Source organism: Colossoma macropomum, unplaced genomic scaffold (assembly GCF_904425465.1).
Source record: "Colossoma macropomum unplaced genomic scaffold, Colossoma_macropomum, whole genome shotgun sequence".
Lineage (NCBI taxonomy): Eukaryota > Metazoa > Chordata > Actinopteri > Characiformes > Serrasalmidae > Colossoma > Colossoma macropomum.
Genome location: NW_023494800.1, coordinates 35,875,672 through 35,891,777, shown reverse-complemented (window position 1 = coordinate 35,891,777; position 16,106 = coordinate 35,875,672). Strand labels below are relative to the sequence as shown.

General features: G+C 41.3%; 1 protein-coding gene across 12 annotated transcripts in view; it reads left to right on the top strand.

Moving 5' to 3' along the window:
• The window catches only part of LOC118820125 (transcription factor 4-like), a 281,579-nt gene extending 266,248 nt beyond the window's left edge, over nucleotides 1-15,331 (top strand). For 7 of the 12 annotated variants that reach the window (XM_036588268.1, XM_036588265.1, XM_036588263.1 and 4 more), the window contains 4 exons: nucleotides 4,278-4,440; nucleotides 6,382-6,611; nucleotides 8,925-9,057; nucleotides 13,082-15,331. In XM_036588268.1, the coding sequence (XP_036444161.1) occupies nucleotides 4,278-4,440; nucleotides 6,382-6,611; nucleotides 8,925-9,057; nucleotides 13,082-13,130 (575 nt within the window). In that variant the 3' untranslated portion in view covers nucleotides 13,131-15,331. Of the gene's footprint in view, nucleotides 1-4,277; nucleotides 4,441-6,381; nucleotides 6,612-8,924; nucleotides 9,085-13,081 lie in introns of all 12 variants that reach the window. The other 5 variants (XM_036588267.1, XM_036588274.1, XM_036588266.1 and 2 more) reach the window with 3 other exon arrangements.
• The last annotated feature ends 775 nt before the right edge of the window (nucleotides 15,332-16,106 follow it).

The following is a 16,106-nucleotide window of genomic DNA, read 5'->3' as shown; positions in this document are numbered from 1 at the left end:
TTCTCCAGCTTCTTGTTCGAATTTTCCCGATGGTGCAGCAACTATGTTCAACTACATTCTGGCACCTCAGGCACCATTTAAGGTGGAACAGGAAAATTCTAATGAGAAGCTGGTGAGTGAGAAGCGACTTCAGCTTCACGACTTTTTAGTGTTTGTCAGTTTCTCGCTGCAGATTAAACGTATCAGGAAACCAGCTGGACTGATTATAAACGTGTTCATCTCCAAATTATCGATGTTCGTCTTAAATCTCTCTCTTTGCCGTTTCGTTAGCTACTAGCTAGGCGAGACTGTTGTCTGTGTTGCTATGGTAACCAGCAGTCTGCGCTGATCTTCAGGGTTAAAGGGTGAATTAGCAGTTCTACATTAACTCCAGAGTTTAAGACCATTTATTGTTAAACTGTGTTGAACGATCAGCAGAGCTTTATTTTACTGTAAAGGAGGATTATTTTATTTTTACCCACTAATCTGATTCAGCTGTGGAGCCACAACAGGGCAGGAAAAGAGCCACATGCGCACAAGTGCTTTCTGTAGGTTTCTGGAGCAGCAGGTGCTCTGTGTGTGTGTGTGTGTGTGTGTGTGTGTGTGTGTGTGTGTGTGTGTGTGTGTAGGAGGAGGAGAGCGAATTGGGTAAACGTTCGCAGAACAATGATAGGAGGCTTATGGAGCTCCATTCAGCTTCAGCTTCTCCACTGCATTACTGCAGGCTGAGGGCAGGAGAACAACTTAATGTGCTTATAGAGAGAGAGAGAGAGAAAGAGAGAGAGAGAGAGAGAGAGAGAGAGTTGCTTCAGTATGTTCCAGCCTGTTACCAATACCCTGCATTCACACCAGCAGCAATGCGATGCGTCAAAGCGGCCAGGGGTCATTAAGTTTCAGTGAGAGCTGGCGATTTCCGGTGACAGGAAGCGGCAATTACCAATAGGAATTGAGCATTGAGCAGCGTAATACGCGCTTTATCCCCACCACTGTGAAACAATGCGCTCCCTGTTTGGTTCCTAGATAGCTGTTCCTACTACAGGTGGAATAATGGCACCGGTGCGTTCGTCGCATATAGACAGTAATCACGAAGACCAAGTAGCCTTTTCCTCCACACGTGAGAGGCTTTTTGCCTTTTTTCTTTGTTTACTTGCTGTATTTTCTTCTTTCAAGCTCTCTGTTTTCATTGGCTGTTTGTGGAATCCATTCAGATTGAGTCTTTGGCCAGTTTGCAGTAGATTTCGCTCAGAGTCGGGTTGAAAAAATCAAACATGTTTAATAAACTCTGATCTAAAACGGGATCAGGAGGTCAAAAATCTGAGTCTGCACCCCTCACACACGACTCGACTCTCTCCAACTGTCGACTCAGAACGGAACTCAATGCAAACTCACGCAATCTCACACAGTCACGTGAACTCACGCAAACTCGCGTGAACTCACGCAAACTCACGTGAACTCACGCAAACTCGCGTGAACTTGCGTAGTCAGGTGAACTCACGCAAACTCACGCCGTCACATGAACTCTCGCAAACTCATGCAAACTCACGCAAACTCGTGTGAACTCATGCAAACATACGCAAACCCACGCACACTCACAAGAACTCATACAAGGTCACACGCACTCATGCAAACTCACGCATTCTCCCGTTACTAGGAGACGCAAATAAACAAATGTGGAGCGGCTGCTGCTGTTTTCTCTGCCGCTTGTGCTGAAACAGTAAAGAAGCAGCAGGTGAACATGTTTAAGTGAGAATCCTGGATTTAAAATGTGATCAGTTTGGTATTTTTAGAGTTTTAAATGTACATAAACTCTATCATGCCTTAAACTCAGCTCATTAAACAGCTTAAAAATCAAACGCGTTTCATAAACTCTGGTCCCTCACACACGACTCGACTCTCTCTCCAACTGTCGACTCCGACTGACCCAAAAATCTGCAGACCAGAGCTGACCAGCACCGATTCAGCCAGACTGAGAATCGGGGCTAAAATCAGGGGTGAAAGTCATGTAGTGTAACCCTGGGTTAAATGACAATAAGTTAAAAATGTACAATTACTGTTTATTTGCTGAATTTGACATTGGAAACAAAAATAAACCATAAAATGTATTTGGTTTTGGGACGAGCTGTTTTACAGATGCAGAGCGACTATGAAACAGGATTAAAAAAGAAAAATCAGAGAAATCATAAGGAAAAAGTGTGTGTGCATAGCCACTTCTGAGTGTATGTGTGTGTGTGATGGTCCGGCCGCCCTGCTCTCGTCACGAGAGAGGAATTTTGCCGGTTTGACGGTTTCTTGGTGGCAGGGAAAGTCGTGGGACGCGAAACAGTGCTGGTCAAAAGTTGCCAGACCTAACCGGATCAAACCGCCCAGGCGCGACCCGGAGAACGGAAATCAATTAGAGCCTCAGCGTGGGCAGAGAGAGAGAGAGAGAGAGAGAGAGAGAGAGAGAGAGAGAGGGAGAGAGAGAGAGAGTTTCTCCTCGCACGTTTCCTCCTTGTGTCCCCAATCACTCTTTTGTTTTCCCGCCTCTTCTTCTCCTCCACCTCGGCTCATATCAGCTCAGTCCAGCCATCACAAACCAACCAAACTAGCCCACCTACTCCTCTCACGCTCTCTCTCTCTCTCTCTCTCTCTCTCTCTCATGCTCTCTCTCTCTTTTTGCTCTCCTTCTGCTTCTTTTGTTGCTTTTTCATGCTCTGACTTTCTTCCAAGCTCTTCACTCTCTTCCTCTCTTTTTCAGGTCAGTTTACTGACTACTGCGCTTGTGGTTTTGTAGTTTTTGTTATTGCTTTTTGGCTTTAACAGGCCGTAACAGGTCATTTTTGCTGTTAGCTTGTGTTTGGACAGAGAGACAGGGCTGTGATTGGACAGAGAGACAGAGCTGTGATTGGACAGAGAGACAGGGCTGTGATTGGACACAGAGACAGAGCCGTGATTGAACAGAGAAACATGGAGAGACAAAGCTGTGTTTGAACAGAGAGAGAGAGAGAGAGAGACAGAGCTGCGATTGGACAGAGAGAGAGCTGTGATTGGACAAAGAGAGAGAGACAGAGCTGTGATTGGACAGAGAGAGAGAGAGAGAGAGAGAGAGACAGAGCTGCGATTGGACAGAGAGAGAGAGAGCTGTGATTGGACAAAGAGAGAGAGAGAGAGCTGTGATTGGACAAAGAGAGAGGGACAGCTGTGATTGGACAGAGAGAGAGAGAGAGAGACAGAGCTGCGATTGGACAGAGAGAGAGAGAGAGAAAGAGAGAGAGACAGAGCTGCGATTGGACAGAGAGAGAGAGAGAGAGACAGAGCTGCGATTGGACAGAGAGAGAGAGAGCTGTGATTGGACAGAGAGAGAGAGAGAGAGCTGTGATTGGACAAAGAGAGAGAGACAGAGCTGTGATTGGACAGAGAGAGAGAGAGAGAGACAGAGCTGCGATTGGACAGAGAGAGAGAGAGAGAAAGAGAGAGAGACAGAGCTGCGATTGGACAGAGAGAGTGATAGAGAGCTGCGATTGGACAGAGAGAGTGAGAGAGAGCTGTGATTGGACAGAGAGAGAGACAGCTGTGATTAGACAGAGACACAGAGAGACAGAGCCATGATGGACAAGGACACAGAGAGACAGCCATGATTCGGCAGAAACACAGAGAGACAGAGCTGTGATTGGACAGAGAGACAGACACAGAGCTGTGATTGGACAGAGACACAGGGAGACAGAGCTGTGATTGGAAACAGACAGAGCTATGATTGAACAGAGAGATTGAGACAGAGCTGTGATTGGACAGACACACAGACAGACAGAGCTGTGATTGGACAGAGAGAGAGAGACAGAGCTGTGATTGGACAGTGACACAAAAAGACAGAGCTGCAATTGGACAGAGACACGGAGAGACAGAGCTGTGATTGGACAGAGACACAGGGAGACAGAGCTGTGATTGGACAGAGACAGGGCTGTGATTGGACAAAGACACGGAGACAGTTGTGATTGGGCAGAGACATGCAGAGACAGGGCTGTGATTGGACAAAGACACAGAAACAGAGCTGTGATTGGATAGAGTCGCAGAAGAATCATTATTGGACAAAAAAAGAGAGACACAGCTGTTATTGGACAGAGTGAAAGAGACAAATCTGTGTTTGGACAGAAAGAGAAAGAGCTGCTGGCTCTGTGTGAGAATGTTATTATTATTATCATTATTATTATTATTATTGCTGTTGTTGTTGTTTGTATTCTCACAGAAAAATCTAATGCTGTTTTCGCTAACTAATAATTTTTCTTAATCTTCCTCTTTCTCTATCCCTGTCTGCTCCACAGCGCTCTCCAGTGGTCTGCAGGGTCAGAGCACTTCGTCGGTCAGCTCGGATATCAAATCGGAGGATGAGGGCGACGAGAACCTGCAGGACACCAAGTCCCTGGACGCCAAGAAGGATGAAGTGGACAGCAAGGATCTGAAAGCTATAGAGAGGTCGAGATCTAGGTAAACTGTTTTAGCTGAGCGCTCGCTTCATTCAACTCCTTCACCGGACTTTGATGAAGTGACCGGTGTGCTGAGAGACGGCTAAATAGAGAAAAACAAAAACAAACACAACAAAAAAATAAGATTTCATTTCGAGTTTTGTTTTTTTTCAAAATTCACAAATACACACACACACACACACTCACACACTCACTCTCACACACACACACACTCACACACACACACACACACACAATTACACACACACACACTCATACACACACACACACTCACTCTCACACACACACACACACTCACACACACACACACACTCACTCTCACACACACACACACTCACACACACACACACACTCACACACACACTCACTCACACTCACACACCCACACACAATTACACACACAATTACACACACACACACACACACTCACACACACACACACACTCACACACACACACACACACACACAATTACACACACACACACACAATTACACACACACACACACAATTACACACAATTACACACACACTCACACACACACGCACACACACACAATTACACACACACACACACAATTACACACAATTACACACACACGCACACACACACACACAATTACACACACACACACACTCACACACACGCACACACAATTACACACACACACACACAGTTACACACACACGCACACACACTCACACACACACACACACTCCAGCTCCTGGTCTTGAGCCAGGTTTTAGCCATCTCTCACACATCAGTGTAGGGCCCGTCCAGATTCCCAAAAATTCTTCCAGGATAAACTCCACACCTTCATCCCAAACGGGGTTTATAGGCTTTCACCTGGAATGACCAATTCGACCCACTCAATCAAATTCTGACTGCTGTGGCATTGCGATTGTTGCTGTTCCGTCATGTTCATCTGTTTTGTGCTGACATGGTTTATGTGGACGTGTTTTTATGATTTGCAATGACAAAAATGTCACTTGATAAAATATCATGCCTGGAAATTATACAATCTTAAAGTTTGACATCCTCGGTCATGTAACACGTTTAGTTAGTGAAAATTTCTTGGAAAAAAAATAAAATACACAAAAATTGGAAAATATATATGTATATATATATATATATATATATAAATGTATGGGTTTAACTTTGACAGCCATAGAATAAATACAATACAGGCTCATAAAAGATATAAAAATATGCATGGACAGAGAGACAAATATAGCCTTGATTAGACAGAGAGACAAACAGCCATTGATTGGAAGAGAGACAAACAGAGCCGTGATTGGACAAAGAGACAGCGAGACAGATCCGTGATTGGACAGAGACAAACAGAGTCATGATTGGACAGAGAGAGAGAAACAGAGCTGTGATTGGACAGAAAGACAAACAGAGCCGTGATTGGACATAGAGACAAACAGAGCCATGATTGGACAGAGAGACAAACAGAGCCATGATTGGCCAGAGAGACAGCGAAACACAGCCATGATAGGACAGTGAAACAAACAGAGTCATGATTGCTGTGACTGGACAAAGAGACAGCGAGACAAAGCCATGATTGGACAAAGAGACAATTAAAGTCATGATTGGACAGAGAGACAAACAGAGCTATTGAATGTCGTGACTGGACAAAGAGAGAGTGATACAGAGCTGTGATTGGACACAGTAACAGAGCAATTGACTTTCCAGCTGGGAAAATATGTTTATAATGAAGTATTGCAAACATACAGCCCTAGACTGAATACAGTACAGACTCATAAAGGGTGTCAGAAAGCTGTATGTAAATAAAATGTACATGTTATTACTATTATTATTATGCAAGGATTCTATTCTGGAATCTAAAACCAACATCTAAGAATGTACGAGTGTAGTAAACTGTGCACGTCCTGAAAATCTTTCCTCACCATTTCAATTTGCGCGCTCACACATGCAGCAACAACGACGACGAGGACCTGACCCCGGAGCAGAAGATTGAGCGAGAGCGCGAGAGGCGGATGGCAAATAACGCGCGAGAGCGCCTCCGCGTGCGGGACATCAATGAGGCCTTCAAAGAGCTGGGCCGCATGGTGCAGCTTCACCTGAAGAGCGACAAACCGCAGACCAAACTGCTCATCCTGCACCAGGCCGTCGCCGTCATCCTCAGTCTCGAGCAGCAGGTCCGAGGTCAGTATCTGCTAGAGTTTTCCGCACTTCAGTATAGCTGCTCTGAGGTCAGTAGCTATAAGAGTTTATCACACTTCAGTACAGCTGCTCTGAGGTCAGTAGCTGCCATAGTTTATCGCATTTCAGTACAGCTGCTCTGAGGTCAGTAGCTCTAAGAGTTTATCACTCTTCAGTACAGCTGCTCTGAGGTCAGTAGCTGCCAGAGTTTATCACATTTCAGTACAGCTGCTCTGAGGTCAGTAGCTTCCAGAGTTTATCGCACTTCAGTACAGCTGCTCTGAGATCAGTAGCTTCCAGAGTTTATCGCACTTCAGTACAGCTGCTCTGAGATCAGTAGCTGCCAGAGTTTATCGCACTTCAATACAGCTGCTCTGAGGTCAGTAGCTGCCGTAGTTTATCACACTTCAGTACAGCTGATCTGAGGTCAGTATCTGCCAGAGTTTATCATGCCTCAGTGCAGCTGCTCTGAGGTCAGTAGCTGCCAGTGTTTATCGCACTTCAGTACAGCTGCTCTGAGGTCATATGTATTAATACAGAAAATGATAAGCCAACTTCTAAGACCGTTTAAAATTAAATTATAAGATATAACAAATCATAAAAAAATTTTAAAGGAATAATTTGTTTACATAAACAGTAACGTACACAATTTTTCACCTGTTCCCAAATATCATATTTCGTGTCTAAATTTTACTTGTTTAATTCATCGCTGGACCCGTGATGCTAACGTTGGTAACAAACACTAGAAGTCAATAGTCACCGAAATCTTTTCCATAAATACATCCTAAGAATTACAGTGTGACTTACTGTGAACCATAAAAATGCATAAACCTTCAACGTGTAGCTAAAGGCCGTAAACTTCTACTTACTGTGCTGTTTCTTTTTGTAATGATAATTATGAATTTTTGTATGTTTATAAATAGAAATAACAGAAATCGCCATGTAGTCTAGTCCATATGCCTGAGTGACGTGCTGCACGTGAAGGGGAGCCGGATTCTGCGAGGTGATCAGAATTCGGCACTTGTTTAAATGGCTGCGGTTTTCAGCTACGCTGTGAAGTTTTCTGCATTACATAGCTCACACTGTGTCCTAAACCACATCAGCAAGTCTGTACGACCTTAATAAAGCGAGTTTTGGGGATGTATTTACAGGAAAGATTTGGGTGACTATTGACTTATTGTGTCTGCTAGCAACGTTAGCTTCAGCGCTAAACCAACTAAGCAAAATTTGGACACCAAATATGTTTTGGCCGACCGGCTGTATCTGGGCTCAGCCAAAACATATTTGGTGCCCAAATTTGGGTGACCTGCTACATAACATTGACATAACCATGCCATAAACATGTCATGCTAGATGTCATATGCTGTAATAAGTTGTTAGGACAGTTTTTGTTCACTGATGTAACATTAATGTCATTATTGCCACCAATTGTCATAACAGATGACATAATGTTTGATGTTGTGATGGCTAACTAGAGTACAGAGCAAACATTAGCATGTGGCACATTGTGATTATATGTTTGCTGCATTTATATCATTACCATGATTGATATTATTTATATATTATTGATATTACCAGGTTGATATTATTCAGAATGTCTAACTGCTTTCTCTGTAGCTGATGTACTATCAGAGCTGACCACTAGGTGGCAGTGTTTTAAAGGGTAATTCCACCAATTTTTCAAAATTCAGTCAACATAGATGTTTTTACAGTGGTGGTGATAGGAACCAGGGGTCCCAGTGTTTACAACACAAATATAGACATTTTGTTTACTATCAAAACCACCAGTGAACCTACACAAGTCTTCTGAGTTTATATGGAATGTTGATGATGATGGAAAGTAGTGGTTAATCTGAAAAAGTACGTTTTCTTTGGGTACTATTTTGCCATAGAACACCCTTCATGTATCCCTCCACCATGAATGTATCAAAATACATTTTAATTTTAGACGAAAACTTTGCCACGCAACTACCGTAACACACTGACTCAGTCATCAGGCAGTGAATTCATAACCATTTCATGTAGTAACTTTCTGTGAGGGAGCTTTTAGAGGTGGACGTCTGGTTCCTATCACCACCACTGTGAACAGTTCTGACTCGGTAAGTTTATCTAGAACAGAGCGTTTCACACCAAACCACTCTGAACCACTCTGTTTACATCTTAACCATTTAATTATGTAGAAATTTTGAAAAATTGGTGGAGTTTCCCTTTAACTTGACATAAGATTTAGCTGTCCTGTTTAAGGAGGCGCACCTACACATATCGGCTTCACCGTAAAGCTGTTAAATAAGCATGTTTGTGTTTGTGTGTCTTCAGAGAGGAATCTGAACCCGAAGGCTGCGTGTCTGAAGAGACGAGAGGAGGAAAAAGTGTCGTCGGACGGTCCGCCCCTTTCTCTGGGCGGGGCTCACCACGGCATGGGCGACGCCTCCAACCCCATGGGACAAATGTAAAAAGCCACACCCGCCCCTAAATGGTCAGATTTCACTTCACACTAATCTGCTGTTTGCTCACGTGTAGCGTTCAATCCGACCCCAAACATGGCAAACTGCAAAATTGGTGACCAACACGTTTGATTAAAGAAACTATTTCCTGTCGTTTTGTTAAATTACCCAGTTTTTCCCCCTCATTACCCCAAATGTAGCCCATTAGACATGTTAGCTTTTTTAGTTTTAGCACTGGAGCCACCAAGCTAATGTAGCTAACACGTAGTAGAAGCCACAACAGCAGTTAGCATGGTGCTAACCGCATCACTCAGTCACCTCAAACTGTGTGGAGTCTTTAATAGACGTGCTAATTGCTAATTTTTGGCATTGTACAACACGCTGTGATCTATAAAAATAGACAGAAGTACATTAGCATAGCTACAAATGGTAGTAGCAGCCACCTTTTGTCTATGTTTACAGATAACAGTTTGTCATAAACCACATAAGCAAGTTTATTTGAGATTACTGACTCCACGGAGTCTGAGGCAAGTGATGTGGTTAGCACCATGCTAATTGCTGTGGTGGAAGCTTCTGTTACAAGCTTCCATTACTAGCTACATTAGCCTCGTAGCTCCAGTGTAAAACCAAAGAAGCAAACTTCAGACACCAAACGTGTCTTGGCTGATCAGCTACACTTGGTGAAAGGAAGGAAACTGGGTAAATCTCACTTTTGGCCAAACTGCCGTTTTAATAAAAGAAGCAGATGGTGTTCATTTGCTTCGCTCGCTCTACAAAACCCCAGCCGACTTGACAAGAGGCGAGGAAATCAGTATAGCTGTGAGACTCGACTGATTGGAGTTTAATCGGCTGTTTATGGCAGTGAAAGCAGAACAATAGAGTCTAATAGAACCGTCCTCCCCCAGTTCAGCACTCAACGCTGGGTACATTTTAACAACAGATTGGCAGTAAGTGTTTGGCTATTAAATATTACAAAAACAGCAGCATGCATTCTGCGTTCAGGTCATGATGCCTAGAAAAGGAAACTGAAGATTTTCCATCCATCCAATTACTATGCAAGCCTGTTTTCGCCATTTGAAAAAAAAACATATAATATGTTATAAAAATGAGTTTCTTATAATTACGATGTATGACCTCATAATAATAGCTGAGATGCTGAGTCATTATTACGAAATATTAAGTTGTAATTATGAGATGCAAAGTGATTATTATGAGATACTAAGTTGTATGAGATACTAAGTCATAATTGAGATACTGAGTTGTAATTATGAGATACTGAGTCATAATAATGAGATACTAAGTTGTAATTATGAGATACTAAGTTGTAGTTATGAGATACTAAGGCATAATTATTAGAAACTAAGTCATTATCATGAGATACTAAGTTGTTATTATGAGATAGTCATTATTATGATACTGTCATGATTATGAGATACTAAGTCATAATATAGACATGGTAAGTTGAATTGAGATAGTTATAATTGTGTGATACTAAGTTGTAGTTATGAGATACTAAGTCATAATTATGAGAAATTAAGTCATTATTATGAGATACTAAGTTGTAATTATGAGATACTAAGTCATGATTATGAGATACTAAGTTGTAGTTATGAGATACTAAGTCATAATTATGAGATACTAAGTTATAATATAGAGATGCTAAGTTGAATTGAGATTGTGCAATACTAAGTTGTAATTATGAGATACTATGTCATAATCATGAGATACTGGGTTGTATTTATGGAATGTAATTATGAGAAAGTCATTATTATTAGATTCTAAGTCATATTTTTGAGATACTAAGTCATAAGTATGGGATGCTAAGTCGTAATTATGAGATAGTAAGTCATAATAATGTTTATGGTCAATAAATGTTACAAAAACAATAACATTATAAATGAAATACTAAGTCATTATTATGAGATATTAAGTCATAATTATGGAGTACTTATGAGATAGCAAGTCATAATTATTAGATAGGATCTCATTATTATGAAAGGAAATCAAAATAATGAGGTGCTACATGGTAATAATGAGATACTGTCATAATTATGAAACATCTCATTATTATGAGATAGCAAGTCATAATTATGGAAAACTCTCATTGTTAAGTCTTACTAAATGGCTGTTTTTTTCCTAAATGGCATAAATGGGCTTCCCTATATTACAGTTTCAGTGTCATGAAATAGCACATTCATATACAGTAAGTATGACAGCGGTTTAGTAAAAATCTTAACAATTTTAGGCAACAGTTTACTTTGACGATGCTACATAACATTGGAATAACCCTGACATACACATGTATTTTATGGCTAAACTAGAGTATTTAGCAAACAGTAACCCGTGACATAAGCTGTCATGATCAAACGTCATGTATTGTAACATAATGACGAATAACAGTAATGGTAATACGACACTGTAATGTTACTAATAAAAAGAAATTGTCATGACAGCATATGACATGCCATGCCATGTTTATGGCAAGGTTATATCAATGTTATGTAGCAGGGTTCAAGTAAAGCGTTACACAGTTTTCTTACTATTCCTAATTTTTGGAGTTTGTGTTGTTGATATGAACACTTCAGTACAGGGGGACATTATAATGCACTTGTAATGCCTTTATTAGGACTTATTAAGCCAGTAACTGGCTGCTCTTTATTCTTGTTCAGCAATAGCCAGAGTGGATAGAGCACTTGATCTTGTGCTTAATAAGGCTTAATAAAGGCACCCGAAATGTCATGTGACATTGTGATACACATGTGTATAATATGTAACATGTATATATACACAAATAAAAGATAGAGAATGCTTAACTCACTCTATTTTTAGATCTATAATAGTAGTAATCACCAGCTACTGGCTTTATAAGGCTTAATTAGAGCATTAAATGGCATTATAATGTCCCCCCATACTCAAGCATTACTGTTTTTTATAGTTCTGTGTGTCTGAAAACTCATCCATTCACAAACCATAAAATAATTCCCATCAGAAGGAAAACTCAAATGCTTCCAAACCCGAAGACCAACGGTGATGAAATATTTACCTGGTCAGTTTCATCACCTGATAAAGCAGACGCCACTCCTTCATTACAGAGTGATAACAGGCTCAGAAACACTAAGAATGTTGAACTTTGTGTTCTAGCTCGCCGCATCAAAGGTTGGAGAGGACTCGTATTATATCTAATGCATAGCTAGTGACTTTACAACGTGATGGCAGCTAAAGTGAACCTGGCCTTCTCCTGGAAACGTATCTCTGAGGTCACATGGGTCATGTGTATTAGTGTTACTGTGTAGCTATTGTAAGGCCAAACCTCAAAATTCCATGCATTCTAATTGGTTGAAAATCATTCTACCTGTGTTATATCTGATAACAACACCATACCTGTAGCATACCACTGACCAGTTGCTGACCATGCCTGTAGTGTACCGCTGACCGTTTGTTCCTTTTACTCCAAGTTTGTGGAGGAACTACTTTTTCTGGAGGACAAATTTTCAAATACTAAAAAAACATTTATCTGAATCAGTGACAATAATAATTATGGAAGTACAAGGTGGGTGTTTCTAATAAAGTGGCCAGTTAGTGGAAGCACAAGGTGGGTGTTTCTAATAAAGTGGCCAGTAAGTGGAAGCACAAGGTGGGTGTTTCTAATAAAGTGGCCAGTAAGTGGAAGCACAAGGTGGGTGTTTCTAATAAAGTGGCCAGTGAGTGGAAGCACAAGGTGGGTGTTTCTAATAAAGTGGCCAGTGAGTGGAAGCACAAGGTGGGTGTTTCTAATAAAGTGGCCAGTTAGTGGAAGCACAAGGTGGGTGTTTCTAATAAAGTGGCCAGTTAATGGAAGAACAAGGTCAGTGCAAAGAATAAGACAGTCGGGTTTAGTTGCATTCGAGTTCCTTCTCTGTTGTTTGGTATGTTCATCATGTATGTTTGTGTTTTGTTGTATGAGAGTGTTGGATTCTCCGTTCAACCAAACCACCTCTCTCTCTTTTCTCTCTCTCTCTCTCTCTCTCTCTCTCTCTCTTTCTCTCTCAGGTCAAAGCTGCCAGACTTTTTCAAAATGGTGAGCGACCACTACCTTTGACGACGTCATTTATGCTCCTGACCGTCTGTAAAACAATCAGATCCAATCAGATCAATCAGTGAAGATGATCGACCTTCCATCTGACCAGCCAGCTTCTTCTTCTTCTTCTTCTTCTTCTATTTTTTTGTCGTCGCTGTTTTTCGTTCCTCCTCCCCGACCCCGTCATGATGTTTTCTTGTAAAAGTATATCCTTACGTGTTCATTGGCTAAGGAAAAATAAGAAAACAGAGACACATGGGACGTTTTTCCCTCTCTTTCCTTTTCAACATTCCCGGTTTAAAAAAGGAACAGTAAATATGTATGAAAATACAATGAAAAAGATGTTTTCTTCTTCTTCTTCTTCTTCTTCTTCTTCTTCTTTTTATTTTCTTTTGGAAAATGTGCAAATCGTTGGGGGACTCTTCAAACATATCATGATGTTGTTTTAACAAAAAAACGAAAAAAAAAAAACCTTGGCAGAGCTGTTTGAGAGCAGCTTGCAGATTTTTCAATGGCAATCTCTCCACACTGTGGAAAACTCTTGCAGTTGTGCCTGACTTTCTTCTTGGGAAAGTCTAAAAGAGAAAGAGTAGATATATACGTTAAAAAAAGAAGTCAATCCGTTTATCGAGAGAGAGAGAGAGAAAGTGAGGGGGGATTTTCAGCCACAACACATCCGACGGGACGAGATGACGTAGGGAAGTTTGCCGGAAAAATGGTCGCAATAATGAATTTCTCTTCAGATTTAAGTGCAGGAAAGTGTGAGGGCAACTTTTAAACCAGCAAATTCCTGGACGAAGCGACTTCGAAGGCCATTCCAGCGTTATACGTACAGAAGTCGGAGAGAGAAAAACGATTCGGAACCTGCACGCGAGTCTAAGTTGCGTTCACATTACAACTGTTGAAGTTTTGCTCGGATCCATCATAAACCAGTGGAGAACTTTGACCTTTTAAGCTCTGACTTTTCCTTCAAAACTCACTACTCACTAGCGTCTCTATGGGATTTCTAGTAGTATGTTAGCACTACTCCAACACTGAAGACTAAACACAGATTTGAAGCTTGTAAAAGACATTCCATGTTTTGTTTGAAGCTTATAACAGGCATTAACTTGTAGCAGTTCTACAATGAAGAGCCCACAGAACTGCTGCTGTTTTCCATTCCTAACTATTCACTGACACTTACAGCTATCTAGAACTTCCCGAGCGACATTATATCTCACTTCCCTTGTAAATCAAACCGTGATTCCTCTGTCAGTTCCTAATTGCGCTGGTGGTTAAACTAAAGGCCTTCTGTTCAGCTCCTGAAGGCCTAACCAATGGGAGAGCTCGCTTGGCTATATCTACCTAGATTGGACAGTTTTCCGTTGGGAGTTTCACAAATTTCCAACCAGTCCAGACACAGCAAGCAAGGAAGACCTTAAAGGCTTTAAGGGATCTGACCAAGGAGCACACATTAAATTCACATTTAGACAAAAAAAACGGATTCAACTCTGTAATGTGAACGTAGCCAGATTCCCAGGATCAGTCAGGATGTGCCGTGTTCTGTCCTAAAGTGACCAATGGAAGATGACTTGTTTCCCCTGCCCTTGACAATCCATAACTTGATCGATGTTTGTTTGTTTTTTGTTGTTCTTGTTGTTGTATTATTTTGCCAGATTCTTCTTGCCCCAATGAAAGTCGTCACCAATTTCCAAACTTGCCGTCCAAATTTCTCCTACTGTTCGGCACCGGCCAGTCTCGGAACGTGGCGAAAGCCGGCCAAGTTGTGTTTATGGTTGTTTTGAATCCAGATCTAGCCCCGCTCCCACCTAGTAACCCCCGCCCCCCTCCCAGTTCTCCCGGAGATGCAATTTCAAACACGCTACACTTCTACCAACGTGCCTTTTTAGAGTTCATATCATCACACTGCGCGAGAGGGACATTATCAGAATTTTTTAGGATGCAAGCTTAGGGAATTGTTAGTCATTAGGTCTATGCAGTCAGGTGTTTTATCAGCCTGGAATTTAAAAAAAAGTAAAAAGGTTAAAAAAAAAGGTATTTTTTGGATAAACTGTATTTAATGTACTGTATGCCTATATGTAATTAGAAGGCGTGTCCCGGACAGACCCCTGTTTTTGAGTATTGTATAGATACTCAAAATCCCCGCCCCTCCAGACCCCAACCCCGCCCCCTTCCCCTCCCGACTCGCAGCCGTATTATTTTTTATTATTATTTTGTTTTGGTCGTGAACGACACGTCTGTTACCGAGCATTGTATCATAGCTATCGGCTTTTTATGAATATTGGCTTGTCCGTGAGCCGCTGTAGTCTTCAGTACAAATGTGTGGTTGTATGTGTAAGCAAAACAAAAAAAATTAAATTTTTTTCTCTTTTTTAATCTTTCTCTTATCCTTTTGTCTGTTTCTGGTTTCTCTGTCGGAAAAAAAACGAAAGAAAGAAAGAAAGAAAAATAAAACCCGAGATGCGACAGCGGCTCCTTTTTTTGTTTGTTTGTTTGTTTGTTTTTTCAGTGGTTTTCCTTATCCAATCAACACGAGGCACTGAAACTGGAAAAAAAAGTCTATTAGAAAATCAATATATATAAATGTAGAAAAAATATATACGATATATTAAAAAAAGAAGTGTCGTTTTTTTTGTTTTTTTTTCGGATGGAGAGATCGATGGGGAGAACGGTTTCTCAGAAGCTTCAGCGCCAGAGCCGCGTCTTAAAAGACACGTGACTTTGTTCCGCGATCTGACGGGAAGCCTCCGCAGGACATTAAAAAAAAGGGACCCTCCCCCCCCACGAGGCCCACCCCCTCCCACCCACCAAACCCGGGAGGGGCCGGCCGGCCGGCTAAGGAAACATGGACATTTGTAAATTTTATGCAACAAATGCAAACTTAACCATTATTTTGAAATTGTGTATGTAAAAGTTATATTTTTACATGTAGACTGTTGTTACTTTGTGTTTAGATAATTCGTTGTACTTGTTTTTGTTTTTTTTTCTCCTTTCTTT